This window comes from Ailuropoda melanoleuca, chromosome 7 (genome assembly GCF_002007445.2).
Source record: "Ailuropoda melanoleuca isolate Jingjing chromosome 7, ASM200744v2, whole genome shotgun sequence".
Taxonomy (NCBI): domain Eukaryota; kingdom Metazoa; phylum Chordata; class Mammalia; order Carnivora; family Ursidae; genus Ailuropoda; species Ailuropoda melanoleuca.
Genome location: NC_048224.1, coordinates 67090557 through 67107609, shown reverse-complemented (window position 1 = coordinate 67107609; position 17053 = coordinate 67090557). Strand labels below are relative to the sequence as shown.

The following is a 17053-nucleotide window of genomic DNA, read 5'->3' as shown; positions in this document are numbered from 1 at the left end:
AAGATTAGTTGACCATAGAGTTGAAGGGTCATTTCTGAGTTCTCTGTTCTGTTCCATTCATCTAAGTGTCTGTTTTTGTGCCAGTACCATATTGTCTTGATGATTACAGCTTTGTAATAAAGCTTGAGTCTAGAATTGTGATGCCACCAGCTTTGGTTTTCTTTTTCAACATTCCTTTGGCTATTAGGGCTCTTTTCTGATTCCATACAAATTTTAGGATTATTTGTTTCAGGTCTGTGAAAAAAGTTGGTGGTATTTTAACAGCTCTCTATTCTGTTCCATTGATCTATGTATCTATTTTTGTGCCAGTACGATACTGTTTTGATTATTATAACTTTGTAGTATATCTTGAAATCTGGGATTGTGATACCTCTGGCATTGTTCTTCTTTCTCAAGATCACTTTGGCTACTTGGGATCTTTTGTGGTTCCATACTAATTTTATGATTATACTATTTCTATGAAAAATATTGATATTTTGGCATGGATTGCATTGAGCCTATAGATTACTTGGGGTAGTATGGACATTTTAACAATATTAATTTTTTCAATCCATGAGTATGGAATGTTTTTCCATTTCTTTGTGTCTTCCTCAATTTCTTTCATGAGTACAGATCCTTTGCCTCTTTGCTTAGGTTTATTCCTAGGTATCCTATGGTTTTTGGTGCAATTGTAAATGGGATCGACTCCTTAATTTCGCTTTCTTCTGTCTCATTGCTAGTGTATAGAAATGCAACTGATTTCTGTGCATTGATTTTATATCCTGCCACTTTGCTGAATTCCTATATGAGTTCTAGCAATTTTGGGGTGGAATCTTTTGGGCTTTCCACATAAAGTACCATGTCATTTGTGAAGAGTGAGAGTTTGACTTCTTCCTTGCTGATTTGGATGCATTTTCTTTCTTTTTATTCTCTGATTGCTGAGGCCAGGACTTCTAGTACTATGTTGAACAATAGTTGTGAGAGTGGGCATCCCTGTTGTGTTCCTGACCTTAGGGGAAAAGCTCTCAGTTTTTCCCCATTGAGAATGATATTCACTGTGGGCTTTTTTGTATATGGCTTTTGTGATATTGAGGTATGTTCCCTCTATCCCTATACTGTGAAGAGTTTTAATCAATAAAGGATGCTGTACTTTGTCAAATGCTTTTTCTGCATCTATTGAGAGAATTGTATGGTGCTTGTCCTTTCTTTTATTAACATAGTGCATCATATTGATTGATTTGCAGATGTTGAACAATCCTTGCAGCCCAGGAATAAATCCCATTTGGTCATGGTGAATAATCTTTTAATGTACTGTGGGATCCTATCGGCTGGTACCTTGGTGAGAATTTTCGCATCCATGTTTATCAGGGATATTGGTCTGTAATTCTCCATTTTGGTGGGGTCTTTGCCTGGTTTTGGGATCAAGGTAATGCTGGCCTCATAGAAAGAATTTGGAAGTTTTCCTTCCATTTCTATTTTTTGAAAGACCTTCAGAAGAATAGGTATTAATTATTCCTTAAATGTTTGGTAGAATTCCCCTGGCAAGCCATCTGGCCCTGGACTCTTGTTTGTTGGGAGATTTTTAATTACTGCTTCAATTTCCTTGCTGGTTACAGGTCTATTCAGGTTTTCTATTTCTTCCTGTTTCAGTTTTGGTAATTTAAATGTTTCTAGGAATGCATCCATTTCTTCCAGATTGCCTAATTTGTTGGCTTATAGTTGCTCATAACATGTTCTTATAATTATTTGTATTTCTTTGGTATTGGTTGTGATCTCTCCTCTTTTATTCATGATTTTATTTATTTGGGCCCTTTCTTTTTTCTTTTTGATAAGTCTGGCCAGGGGTTTATCAATCTTATTAAATCTTTCAAAGAACCAGCTCCTAGTTGCATTGATCTGTTCTACTGTTCTTTTGGTTTCTATTTCATTGATTTCTGCTCTAATCTTCTGATTATCTGACTATCTTCTATCTGATTATCTTCTATCTATCTATCTATCTATCTATCCAATTATCTTCTGATAATCTGCTCCAATATACCTTCTCTTGTTATTTCTCTTCTCCTGCTGGATTTAGGCCCTTTTGCTGTTCTTTTTCCAACTCCTTTAGCTGTAGGGTTAGGTTGTGTATTTGAGATGTTTCTTGTTTCTTGAGAAAGGCCCATACTGCTATATACTTCCCTCTTAGAACCACCTTTACTGCATCCCAATGGTTTTGAACAGTTTTCATTTTCATTTGTTTCCATGAATTTTTAAAATTCTTTTTTAATTTCCTGGTTAACCTATTCATTCTTTTTTTTTAAATTTCTTTATTCAACAGAGATAGAGACAGCCAGCGAGAGAGGGAACACAAGCAGGGGGAGTGGGAGAGGAAGAAGCAGGCTCACAGAGGAAGAGCCTGATGTGGGGCTCGATCCCATAATGCCGGGATCACGCCCTGAGCCGAAGGCAGACGCTCAACCGCTGTGCCACCCAGGCGCCCCTAACCTATTCATTCTTTAGTAGGATGCTCTTTAGCCTCCATGTATTTGAGTTCTTTCCAAATTACCTCTTTTGATTGAGTTCAAGTTTCAAAGCATTGTGGTCTGAAAATATGTAGGGAATGATCCTAATCTTTTTGTACCTGTTGAGACCTGATTTGTGACCCAGTATGTGATCTATTTTGGAGAATGTTCCATGTGCACTTGAAAAGAATGTGTATTCTGTTGCTTTAGAATGGAATGCTCTGAATATATCTGTGAAGCCCATCTGGTCCAGTGTGTCATTCAAAACCCTTGTTTCTTTGTTGATCTTCTGCTTAGATGATCTGTCCATTGCAGTGAGTGGAATGTTAAAGTCCCTTACTATTATTGTATTATTATTTATGTGTTTCTTTAATTTTGTTATTGATTGGTTTATATAATTGGCTGCTCCAATGTTGGGGGCATAAATATTTACAATTGTTATATCTTCTTGTTGGATAGACACTTTAATTATGATATAGTGTCCTTCCTTATCTTTTATTATTGTCTTTGTTTTAAAATCTAATTTGTCTGATATAAGGATTGCTGCCCCAGCTTTCGTTTGATATCCATTAGCATGATAAATGGTTTTCCACCCCCTCACATTCAATCTGGAGGTGTCTTTGGGTCTAAAATGAGTTTCTTGTAGACAGCATATGGATGAGTCTTGGTTTTTTTTTAAATCCAACCTGATATCTCCTTTTGATTGGAACATTTAATCCATTTACATTCAGAGTAATTATTGAAGATATGAATTTAGTGCCATTGTATTACCTGTAAATGTATACCTTGTTTCTGTATATTGTCTCTGTTCCTTTCTGGTCTATGTTACTCATCACTTAAAGGATCCCCTTTAATATTTCTTGGAGGGCTGGTTTAGTGATCACGAATTCTTTTAGGTGCTGTTTGTCTTGGAAGCTTTTTATCTCTCCTATTTTGAATGACATCCTTGGTGGACAAAGTATTCGTGGCTGCATATTTTTCTCACTTAATACCCTGAATATATCATGCCAGTCCTTTCTGGCCTTCCAGATCTCTGTGGATAGGTCTTCTGCCAGTCTGATGTTTCTACCCTTGTAGGTTATGGACCTCTTGTCCCAAGCTGCTTTTCTTTGTCTCTGAGATTTGCAAGTTTCATTATTATATGACCAGGTGTTAACCTATTTTTATTGATTTTGAAGGGAGCTCTCTGTGCCTCCTGGACTTCATTGCCTGAGAACTTCCCTCGATTAGGAAAGTTCTCCACTATAATTTGTTCCAGTGTACCTTCTGCACTCCCCCTCTCCTCTTCTTCTGGGATCCCAATTATTCTAATATTGTTTCTCTTTATGTTATATCACTTATCTCTCAAATTCTCCCTTCATGATCCAGTAGTTGTTTATCTCTCTTTTTCTCAGATTTTTATTCTTCATCATTTTGTCTTCTATATCGCTAATTCTTTCTTCTGCCTCATTTATCCTAGCACTTAGAGGCTACACTTTTTTATTGCATCTCAATAGCCTTTTTGATTTCAACTTGATTAGATTTTACTTCTTTTATTTCTCCAGGAAGGGATTCTCTAGTGTCTTCTATGCTTTTTTTTTCAAGCCCAGCTAGTATCTTTTTAACCGCTATTCTGAACTCTAGTTCTGACATCTTATTTATATCCATACTGATTAGGTCCCTGGCAGTCAGTACTGCCTCTTGTTCTCTTTTTTTTCTTGTTCTCTTTTTTGAGGTGAGTTTTTCTGTCTTGTCATTCTTCCAGAAAGTCATAGCTTTTTCTATTTGTGGAGTTTCAGGTAATCTTTTCTTAGCTCTCTTAGTTAATAGGTGTTCAGAATGATTTGACAGCTATCTAGCTGAATTCCTGGGACCAGACACAACTAAGGTTTCCTACTCCTCTGCCATCCTGGACTATCTCCTCCATGAATTTTTTAATTTCCTATTTGATTTCTTCATTAACCCAGTGGCTGTTTAGTAGCATATTGTTTGTTTGTGCTTTTTTTTATTTTTCTTTCTTCTTGTAATTGATGTCTATCTTCATTCATATTAGTTGTAGTCAAAAAAGATGTTTGGTATGATTTTAATCTTCTTAAATTTATTTAGGCTTGTTTTGTGGCCTAACACATGATGTATTCTGGAGAATGTTCCATGTGCACTTGAAAAGAATGTGTATTCTGTTGTTTTTGGATGGTATTGTCTGTATATGTCAAGTCCATCTGGTCTAATGTGTTGTTCAAATACACTGTTTCCTTATTCATTTTCTGCCTGGATGATCTACTCATTGATGTGAGTGGGGTGTTTCAGTCTCCTATTTATCGTATTGCTGCCAAGTTTTCCCTTTGTGTCTGTTAATATTTGCTTTATTTAGGTGCTGCTATGTTGTGTACATAGATAACTACAATTATTATATCTTCTTGCTTATTGATCCCTTTATCATTAGGTAGTGCCCTCTTTGCACTTGCTACAGTCTTTGATGTCAAGTCTATCTTGTCTGATATAAGTATTGCCCCCTGGCTTTTTTTTTCCCTCACTTCCATTTGCATGACATATTTTTTTTCCATCCCTTCATTTTCAGTCTGTATGTGCCTTTAGATCTGAAATGGGTCTCTTGCAGACAGCATATAAATGAGTCTTATTTGTTTTATCCATTTTGTCACCATATGTCTTTTTTTCAAGCATTTAGACTATTCACATTTAAAGTAATTATTGATAGATATTTACTTACTGCCATTTTGTTCATTGTTTTCTGGTTGTTCTTGTAGTTCTTTTCTATTCCCTTCATCTTCTCTTACTCCTTTTTCTTGTGAGTTGTGATTTCCTTTAGTGTTTTGTTTGTCTTTATTTCTCTTAATTTTTTGTGTATCTATTATAAGTTTTTGGTTTATGGTTATTATGAGGTTTTATATAACATCCTAAGTATATTGCAGACTATATTAAGTTGATGGTCTTTTAAGTTTGAACTCATTTTAAAAGTACCTCATTTTTTTCTTCTCCCTCCACAATTTATGTATATGTTACTATATTTTATATCTTCTTATTTTGTGAATCCCCTTAACTAATTTTTAAAATTGATTTTATTACTTTAGCCTTTTAACTTTCATACTAGTTTACAAGTGATTGCTCTATGACCTTTATTGTATGTTTGCTTTTACTTAGAACAGTTTTCATTTCTTTTCTCTCTCTCTCTTTTTACTTCTAATTATGGCCTTTTGTTTTCCACTTAAAGAAATCTCTTTAATATTTCTTATAAGGCCAGTTTAGTGGTGGTGAGCTCCTTTAATTTTTGTTTGGGAAGTTCTTTATCTCTTACTGACTTCTGAGTGATAACTTTGCTGGATGGAGTATTCTTGGTTGTGTGTGGGTTTTTTTTCCTTTCAGCACTTTGAATATATCGTAGTATTCCCTTCTGACCTGCAACATTCCTGCTGAAAAATCATTGTCATTATTATGTGTTGTGGTGTGGATATTTTTTTGGACTCTCTGTGCTTCTTGAATCTGGATGTCTGTTTCCTTTCCTAGATTAGGGAAGTTTTCAGTTATTATTTATTCAGATAAACTTATCTGCCTCTTACTCTCTTTTCCCTCTGGGACCTCTGTAATGTGAATGTTTCTTCCCTTGATGTTATCCAAAAGATCCCTTAACCCATCCTCATTTTAAAATTCTTTTTTTCTTTTTATAGTTCAGCTTGGGTGCTAATACCCTGTCCTGCAGATTGCTGATCCATTCTACTGCATCCTCTAATCTCCCTTCAATTCCCTCTAGTGTATTTTTTATTTCAATTGTTGTATTTTTTTCTAGTTTTTCCTTTTTTTTTGTATTCTTCAACCCTGATTGGTTTTCTTTTACCTTTTCTATTTTTTTGTTGAAGGTCAGACTGAGTTTATCTACTCTTCTCTCTAGTATGGTAATCATCTTTATAACCATTACTTTTAAACTCTTTATCAGATAGATTGGTTATTTATGCTTTGTTTAGTTCTCTCTCTCTCTCTTTCAGGTTTTTGTCTTTTTCTTTCATTTGGAGCATATTCTTCTGTCTTCTCATCTTACTCTGCTTTTCTGTGTTTGTTTTTAAGAATTACACAGAACAGCTGCTTCTCCTAAACTTAAAGGAATGGTCTTGTGTATGGTCGTCCCTTATATAGACTATGTGTGCCTGGTCACTTTGGCTGCTTGACTGGAGCTATGCCTGGCATGGGATAGGATTTCCAAGGCATTCTTTGCTAGAGCCACCCTGGTGGGATGGCCTGAGCTGAACTAGGCATATAACAGGATGTTCTTAAGTCTCTCCATGCTGAGGGTTTCCTAGAAGGACAGCTGAAGTGAGTATAAGCTGGGTGTCCTTGGGTACTCCACACAGGGGGCACCCTGGCAGGTGGCTGGTGCCAAGGCAGGCTCAAGCCATAGGTTCTAGGCTCTTTATGCAGGGTGGTTGGAGCTGAGGTGGATATGGCCCAAGGGGTTCTCAGGGCACTCTGCTCAGTGCATACTCTGGTGAGTGGTGCAGAGCCAAAGTGGTGTGGGCCAGGAGTGTTCTGGGGTGTTTTGCTTCTGTGTCACCTTGGTGAGATGGTTGGGGTTGTAGTGAGTGCTGACCTGGGTTGTCCCAGTGTGTGCCATGCTGGGGCCACCTTGGTGGGACAACTGGGCTGATATGGACTAGGGGCCTAGAGCTCACTGAGGTGGTAGACTGGCTAGGGCACACAAAGTATGCTCCTATCTACACTATCAAGGCAGAAAAGGAACATAAACTGTGGCACTCAGCAGCCCCTCCAACCTAGAGTTTTCTAGCAGCTCCCCACACTATTTGTCAGAGTTTTAGGGCTGGCTCTTTTATATTCTAGTTGCTCCTTTAAACTGGGTTTTTTTTTTCTGGGTATCTGGGGATGGTATGGGCTAGGGGTCTGGGCCTTGCTGAGGCAGTAGGCTGGCTGTGGCACCTAGCCCACGTTCCTGTCAGTAACTATCAAAGTAGAGGGAGAATACAAACCATGGTACTCCTCTAACCCCTCTAACCTGGAGAGAGTTCTAGGGGCTCCTCTGCTGTATGGAAGGGTTCTAGGGCTGGTTCCTTTATATTCTAGCTACCCTTTTAGACTATGGCTTTTTTTTTCTGTGTGCCAGGGCAGATGAATCTACTCATGGTCCTTAAGTACTACTGTTGCTCTCCACGGCAGTTTGCAGTGTCAGGAGTGGGGATTCTTTTTCTTACTGTGTCTCCATCTATCTTTTGTGGTGCAGAAGCTATTCAGTCAACACTGAGGAGGAATTCCTATGTAAATAGGTGGAAATTTGGTGTGTCTGTGAAGGAGGTAAGTTGAGGGTCTTCCTATGTCACCATCTTGGATCAGACCTTCCAAGTTTTCTTTTCTTCCTCCCACCCACCTCCAAAGTGCCACACCAAGACCGACACTAATGCAGGAGATTGATTTGATTCATGCTCAGGCCCCCATTAAAAGGCTATTTCACATCAATGATAACACTTTAAGCCCCATTGGGTTTTTTCCCCCTCCATTTTACTTTGACCCAAGAGTGGCTTTGACTGCAGAGAGGGAGAAGGTATTCTGCCATGATGTGTGCCCTTTTAGGTTTTTGCAGAATGAATCTTATCACCAGAACTTAAGTGGAAATTTTCCCATTTCTGTCCCATCTGCCTCCAGCATATCATATGTATTCCGCAGCCGTGGTCAAACAAATGTCTTTTACTTGCTCTTTCTGGATAATACACAACTTTCTCTTCTCAGAGTATATAATATTCTACTCATAACCTGGATCATCTTATTCTCTGAAGTATAAATTATTCACTTCCTTCTCCCCAAATTTCTTGTCTTTTTAAGTCATTCCAAGAAATGGAACTCTGACTTTAAACCGCTGCAAAGCTAAACACTGAGGCAATAGGAATGTTGTCTATAGTGACTCAAGTTTAATATCAAGTTCTGGGTAAAAACGAACAAACAAAAACCTTTCTTTAATTCACTTATTTTTCGTTTAGCTCTGCCTTTTATGAGTGAGCATCTTCTTCCCCATCCTGCTATCTCATGATCCAAAATCTTAAGTGCTCTTTTTTTTGAAAATTTGAAATTTTTCCTATGTACCAATTTGTGCCATTTGAAGTATTTAGTTCCAGGAGTCATTAAATTACTGAATTACTTCATTTTGTGGAATAACTCTCCTGAATAGCCATTCATTCAAAAAATGTTCATTGAGCAAATACCATATTCTGGGCATGTTTCTGGGTGTTTAGGATTCATCAATAAAGTAAATAATGAGACCTACTGCCACAGAGCTTCCATTGTGGGAAACAAAAATATACAGTAATGCCTGTCATTTGTTAGAAGGTAATAACTGCTGTGAAAGTATGTGTGTATATGAGGGTAAGGAGTCTCACCAACACTACAGAGGCTGAATGTAACCTTCAATTTTTAATTTTAACTTTTTATTTATTATACAAAGTGGGGAACTGATTCTTGTAAGACTGTTACTTACACCTGATCATACATTAAAAAAGATGAGTGATTTAGCCTGAGTTCTTGTTTCTAATAGGATGTTCCTTTCATTAAATAATTCTGTCCCATTACTATGATTAAAGTCCTAGATGTGTATCAGATTTAAAAAAATAAAATAAAAGCCTTGCACATTCCAAGTGAAAATCCAAGCAGCATTTACTGGGCAAAATATATGATGTTAAAAAAAATTTTTTTTAGTGATAAGAGGAGTTAATTTTATAAAGCTTTAAAATTTTTTCTTTATAGAGAACTGCCATGTCAGGTTGTCTGCGAAATTGGTTTCATTCTGTTTCCTTCTGTGTTATATTTTCCAGAGTGGGAACTTAGGTGTGAAATGCTGAGAAAATGACCTTTTGTGGGTTTTGTCACTAAATGGTAGGTTTGTTTGAACTTGCACTGACTGTTGTCTCCTTCTTTTAGTTTAGCTACTTGGAGAAGCTTCTGTTGGTTCATGGAGCTTGGAATCATTTTCGAGTGACAAAATGCATATTGTATTGTTTCTACAAAAATGTAGTGTTATACATTATTGAGGTAAGAAAAGAGATATACTTTCTTTCATGGAAAAGTTAGATCTTTCTTTGACATCAGGCTTGGTAGTTTAGGGTTGTTCCCCCCCCCCATATTTGTATCACTAAATTATTACCATCACATAATTTTGCTTTAGGTTTTCACTCAAAGTTATACAGTAAGTTTGAATCTTCTAACCACTATCCTAACTTAAAAAATACCTGTGTAAGTCTCTAATTTGGCTATGGAAATATATTTTTAGATATTTTATTTTGAAATAATTATATATTCACAGTAAGTTACAAAAATATTTTTAGGAGGTCCTGTGAAACATTCACCCAATTTTCCCCAAAGAACACCTTGAATAACTCCAGGACAAACCCAGCAGAGCGTATTCATATTTCACCAGCTTTACACATACTTGTGTGATTCTTGGTACTTTTATCCATGTGTAAATTGATATAAATACCACAGAAATCAAGGCAGAAGCCTGTTTCCCTCTCCAACCCTCCCCCAATGATACAGACCTGTTCCATCACCACAAGGATCCCCTTCACGCTACACCTTTCTATCCACTGCCATCCCTAACCCCTGACAGTGACTAATCTGTTCCCTATCCTTATAATTTTGTTCTTTCAAGAATTTTATAAAAGCAGAATCATGTAGTATATAACCTTTTGAGATTGGATTTTTTTCAATCAGTATAATTCCCTTGGATTGATACAAGTTGTTTCCTGTATCATTTGTTCCCTTAACATAATTTATTGTCCACCTGCTGAAGAGCATTTGAGTGTAGGTTTTGTGCAAACACAAGTTTCACTTATTTAGGACAAATGTCCAAGAGTACAATTGCTGGATCATATGGTAAGTGCACGTTTAATTTTAAAAGAAACTCCCAACTATTTTCCAGAGTGACTTTATCATTTTCAGTTCCCACCAGCAAAGCATTTGTTATCTTGTTTCTTTGGATCTTTATCAGCACTTGATGTTATCATTATTTTTTAGCCATTCTCATAGATGGGTAGTAATATGTCATTGTAGTTTTAAATTGCATTTCCATAGGAGCTAATGATTTTGAACATCTTCTCATGTACTTTTTTGCTCTCTTCATATCTTCTTCAGTGAAATGTGTCTTCATATTTTTTGTCCATTTTCTAACTGAATTGTTTTTTCACTCTTAAGTTTTGAGAATTCATGTATTTTAGATGTTAGTCCTTCGGCAGATAAGTAGTTTGCAAATATTTTCTTCCAGTCTGTATCATGTTGTTTTGTCATCTTAATAGAGTCAGAGTACAAACGTTTTTAATTTTGTTGTGGTCCAATTTATATATTTTCCTTTATGGATCATGCTTTTGGTTCTATGTCAAAAAACTCTTTGTCTAGCTCTAGATTCCAAAGATTTTCCTCTATGTAGTTTTCTAAAAGTGTTTTAAACTTACTGTCATGATTCATTTTCAGTTAACTTTTGTATACAGTGGAGGGCTTAGATTGTCTGGTTATTTTGCCCATGGAGATCCAATTACTTCAGTACTATTTGATGAAAAGGTTATCCTTTCTTTAAATTGATTTTGCACCTTTGTCAAAAATCAGCTGGGCAAATAATGAAGAAATAGAAAATATAAACAGACTATAAGTAGTAAGGAGATGAGATCAGTAATCAAACACCTCCCTGAAAAATTATACCAATCATTCAAAGAAGAATTAACACCAGTCTTCCTCAAACTCTTCCAAAAAGTTGCAGAGAAAGTAACACATACAAACTCGTGTCAAAGAGGGATATCCTCTAAATCCATCCATGTTGTTGCAAATGGTGGGATCTGATACCTTTTTATAGTTGAGCAATATTTCATTGGAGATTATATATGCCACCTCTTCTTTATCCATTCCTCTATTGGTGAACACTTAGGTTGCTTCCACATTTTTGTTATTGTAAATAATGCTGCAATAAACATAGAGGGGCATAAATCTTTGAATTAGGAGTTCTCCTTTCTTTGGCTGGGCCAGTAGCAAATGTTATCAGTTGCAGATGCTACAATTTGCTGAAGCCATAGACAAAATCATTCTGAAGCTTTACAACTCAATATCATTCTTTACTGAAGCAATGCATTATTGGACAATTAGATCTAAATATTTCATTGAAATTATCTTTTGATAGAGAAAGAACAGTAACGAAGAATGAAATAAAAATTCTAAAATAAATATACTGTTTTCTGGTAGGCTCAAATATTCAAGCTTGATTTTAAGTACTTTGGTGAATGGAAACATTTAGGTCAATATTGATATAAAACTTCTTGAAATTTCTTCTCTTTCAGTTTTGGTTCGGCTTTGTTAATGGATTTTCTGGGCAGATTATATTTGAACATTGGTGCGTCAGCTTGTACAATGTGGTAAGCATTCTCCATCTCTACCTGATAGCATGGTGTTTATGTCTGGGAAGTGTGTCTAAGTCAATCTTCTGCACGTAGCAGGCAGCACAAATACATCTTTAGAGCCTTTGTTGCTGCAATACATCTTGCAGAAGCCCATACTCTCCACACGTTATTTCAATCATAAGAGATCATTCTACAGCAACTATATTAAATTTCTATGCAATGCATTTTGATAATACATCCAAAACCTCCTTACTATATGCCTGTACAATGTTTTTAGGCTTTTAAGCCAAGTAATTATTATTGAATTCTACCTCTACCCATTCCTTTTAATACATATAATTAATATTTATTTATATCTGTATATGTGGGTGTGTGTTTATGGTGTAATTTCCCTGGTCTTTTAAACCTCCTGGTAGAAAATTTGTCCTTTTGTAAATATTTCATTCTGTGTTTGTAGGAAATGATAAATTTTGATATGAAGTCCTATAATAAATAATAAAGATAATAAATAAATAAGTGGGAATTTTCTGAAACTAACAATCCCATACCATTACTTAAGTCATTTTAAATTTAGAAATAAGTAGTATGATTAAATGGTCTTTTAATTCACCTTTAAGTTTTTGTTTTATTTTTCTTCTTTATTGTTCCACTTTAAAGATTAGAGGTTATTGAAACCTAGCATAGAAATTAGGCTCCCAGTGAGTATATCATGACCTTTCTTCTGTACTACATTATCATAGCATATTACAATCTGGATACTCTGTGCTTTAATCCCTGAAATTCTGTCTTCTAGGAGCTTGAATTCTGAAACAGCACAGACAGAAGTCACTGAGTGTCCAATAGTACAAAAATGTCTAGGGCTATGAATAGTTACAGTTGTGAACATGTCAATTCTAGACATACTTGGCTAGAGCACTACATCAGTGAACCTCAAGTCATACACATATTTGTCTCTACCAGGCTTTTGGTCACAGATGACAATACTCAATTCTTTTTTTTTTTTTTTCAGTTTCATTACAGACTGGGGTGGCAGAGTCTTTGTGTGAGAAAACTCACTATGAATACATAGGCCACAGATATTATGGACATTTTAGGATAGTATATGATGACTTATTAATATCCATTGACTTATTCAATTTATCATTACATATATATTTTACAGATGGGAAAAGGATGAAGCCTAGGACATTTCAATAGTTACTGGCAATAAGAGAGCTAGATTGCTTATTTAATAACTAAATTTAAATACATTGTCATAGTGTTTCTAGAGGTCATATATTATTTCTGCTTCTGCCCACATATGACTAACTGCTATAGGAATTGCCCTCCTACCAGAAATAAACTACAGTGTCAGCCAAAATATATAAAACAATGGTTTTCAAACATTAAACAAAGTCTGCTCATGATTGCGATCCTTGAGAGAAGGACTATATCCAAGCCACAGTGAAGGAAGATGGACCCAAAAGAAAGCCTGGTGTCTTAATGAATTGAAGACACAGAGGTTGGAGCTCAGTGGGCCCAAGTAGCTAGAATGTCAAAAGAGGAAACTGTACCAAGAGAGATAGACAAGAGTGACTCTGAAGATCTGTAGAGTGTCCCCTTGAGCCTTTGGTTCTGGTTTGTGTATGTTTGAGAAAAATCTATCCAGAGCTAGGGAAAGAACAACCAGAAAGCAGGATGAATTCTTGGAGCTAATTCAGTGCTAAGAATAACTAGTTACACATGATATTGGGAAAACTTAAGTTACACTTCAAAAAAACCAAAACCCCACTATTCTGGGTCCTTCATAACAAAATTTAAAACTGAAGACTTCAGAGGGGAGGGGGTGGGAGAATGGGATAGACTGGTGATGGGTAGTAAGGAGGGCACATATTGCATGGTGCACTGGGTGTTATACGCAACTAATGAAGCATCGAGCTTTGCGTCGGAATCTGGGGATGTACTGTATGGTGACTAACATAATATAATAAAAAAATCATTAAAAAAACCCCCAAAATTTAAAAGTAATCTTAAAAAAAACATCAAACTAATTCTCAAGTTACTTACCTGCAAATCAGAACACAGGCAAACAATATTTAAAGGGCTGACATGTCCTTCAACAGATGAATGGATAAAAAAAGATGTGGTTCATATATACAGTGGAATATTACTCAGCTATCAGAAAGGATGAATACCCACCATTTGCATTGACATGGATGGAACTGGAGGGGATTATACTAAGTGAAATAAGTTAAGCAGAGAAAGACAATTATCATATGGTTTCACTCATATGTGGAACATAAGGAATACAGTGGAGGACCACAGGGGAAGGGAGGGAAAATTGAATGGGAAGAAATCAGAGAGGGGGGCAAACCATGAGAGACTCTGGACTCTGGGAAACAAACTGAGGGTTACAGAAGGGAGGGGGTGGGGGTAACCAGGTGATTGGTATTAAAGAGGGCACATGTGGTAATGAACACTGGGTGTTATACGAAACTAATTAATGAATCATTGAACACTACATCAAAAACTATATGTTGGCTAATTGAACATCATAAATAAATAAATAAAAATAGATCTTAAAAAAAGAAATAGAGGCAAAGGGGGCTCCAAAGCCACAGAAAATATCAAATACATACAAATAAACTAAAAATAATTGAAAAAAAGAACAAAATTAAGTACTCAAGAACACAAAATTCAAAGTTGTGCCTCTAATAAAATATATCAGTCATGCAAAGAAATAGGGAAATAAGATCCATAGTGTGAAAAATAAGTCAATGAGAGCAGATATAAAAATTATAAAGATGTTGGAATTAGTAGATAAGTACTTAAAACAGATATTTTAAATCTTATGAACATATGCAATAATATAGAGGTAGAAATGAACACAATGAGAAAAACAGAAGATATAGAAAAGAACCAAATAGAACCGTGTGATGAAAAATACAAATAGGAAATGGACATTTTTCTGGGTGGGATTAAGAGCAAATTAGAAACTTCAGAAATAGGATAGGTAAATATGAAGACATAGCAATTACAGAAGCACAGAGAGAAAAATCAGAAAAAGACACAAATGCTCTTCATAACCAAATTGTTGAAAACCAGTGACCAAGAGAATAATCTGTAAATCAACCAGATAAATATTGCATATAGAAAATAAATGTAGGAATAAAAACAGATTTCTCATTGAAAACCACACAGGGCCAAAGACAATGGAATATCTTTAAAGATCTGAAAGAGAGGTTGGGAGAAAAGATGGTGGAGGAGTAGGGGACCCCTTTTTCAGCTGGTCCCCTGAGTTGAGCTGGATATCTACCAGACCATCCTGAACACCCATGAAATCAGCCTGAGATGTAAGAAGATACATCTGAATCTCTACAAACAGAACATTTCTGGTGCTTGGTCTCGAGGTATGAAGCAGGGAGCTGAAAGTCTGTGCCCAGATATCAGAAGACAAACAGAAAGGGGAGGGAGCCACCGTGCTTGGGAAGCAGTAGCCACCTGCACTGGGGAGCAGGCCAGACTCGCGGACTGGCACCTGTGAGAAAGCAGACTGAGACTGGGAGCTCGGGAGCGCATGTGCAACCAGACTGAAAACTGGAGCTCTGGAGTGCTCACTGGAACTGGACTGATACCGGGAGCTCGGGAACGCATGCATCCAAACTGAAAACCGGAGCTCAGGAGAGCACACTCGAACTAGACTGAAACCAAGAGCTGGGGACTGCGCGTGTGTGTGACCAGACTGAAAACCGGCGCTCCGGAGCACGCGCGAACCACACTGAAAAAGGGAACTTGGGAGCGAGCGTGCATGGGAACTGGGGGCAGCTGGCGGTGTTAGAAACACAAAGGACAGAGACGTGCTGGCCCTGGAAGTGAGGGTGGGAAGCGGGCTGTGGGGTGCACAGGCACTGCAGGGTTTTTAGCAGCACCAACAGAAACAGTGTTAAAGAGGCCAAGAGAGCTCCATGGAGAGTGGACTGTGATCTCTCTGTTCTGTGACAGAGGCTAGGATACGGCCACTGCTGCTCTGACTCTCAGAAGAGTCACAGAAAACCACCAGGGAAAGCCGCCAGAGAACAAAAGCCCGGAAATACCCGCTCATTGTGCCCATCCCTATCTGCCTTCACAGGGGAGAGGGTGACTCTACCCAAACAGGGTTGCCTGAGTATCAGCGCGGCAGGCCCCTCCCCAAGAACGCAGGATGAAAAATCAAGAAGCCCACACTCCTAAGGTCCCTATAAAACAAGTGCACACTGCCTGGGTCCTGGTCAATAATTTGGGCTCTGTGCATCCCTGCAACCTCTCCTCCAGAATGACATGGAGGAGAAACCCTCAGGAAAGAAAGGAGACAGAGACTGTGGCCTCTGCCACAGAACTGATGGATATGGATATAACCAAATTATCAGAAATGGAGTTCAGAGTAACAATAGTAAGATGATGTGTAGGCTTGAAAAAAATATTAACGAAAATATTAACGAGAATATAGAATCTCTAAGGGCAGAAATGAGAGCAAATCTGGCAGAAATTAAAAATGCTATGAATCAATTGCAGTCTAAACTAGATGCTCTGACAGCCAGGGTAAATGAGGCAGAAGAAAGAATTAGTGAATTGGAGGATGGGAGGGTAGAAGAGAAAGTTAAAACAGAAACTTGGCTCAAAAAAATCCAATCTCAAGAATGTAGATTACAGGAGATTACTGACTCAATTAAACATTCCAATGTCAGAATCATTGGCATCCCTGAGGAGGTGGAGAACGAGAGCAGTCTAGAAGAGTTATTTGAACAAATTGTAGCTGAGAACTTCCCTAATCTGGCAAAGGAAACAAGCATTCCTGCCCAAGAGGCAGAGAGGACCCCTCCCAAGGTCAATGACAACAGACCAACACCATGTCACATCATAGTGCAATTTGCAAATATTAGATCCAAGGATACAGTATTGAAAGCAGCCAGGGGGAAGAAAATTCTTACGTACAGAGGGAAAATTATCAGGATAACATCAGACCCATCTACAGAGACCTGGCAGGCTAGGAAGGGTTGGCAGAGTATTTTCAAACCTCTATCTGAGAAGAACATGCAGACAAGGATCCTTTATCCAGCAAGGCTGTCATTCAGAATTGATGGAAAGATAAGGACCTTCCAGGACTGGTAGAAACTGAGGGAATTCATAACCACCAAGCCAGCCCTACATGAGATATTAAGGGGGGTTCTATAAAAGTAAAAAGGCCCCAAG

The 17053-nt window shown here is 37.3% G+C and overlaps 1 protein-coding gene across 1 annotated transcript in view; it reads left to right on the top strand.

Moving 5' to 3' along the window:
- The window catches only part of LOC105239758 (phospholipid-transporting ATPase IB-like), a 195528-nt gene that overhangs the window by 125819 nt on the left and 52656 nt on the right, over window positions 1–17053 (top strand). Inside the window, 2 exon segments of the mRNA XM_034663776.1 lie at window positions 9387–9497; window positions 11786–11860. Of these exon segments, the coding sequence (XP_034519667.1) occupies window positions 9387–9497; window positions 11786–11860 (186 nt within the window).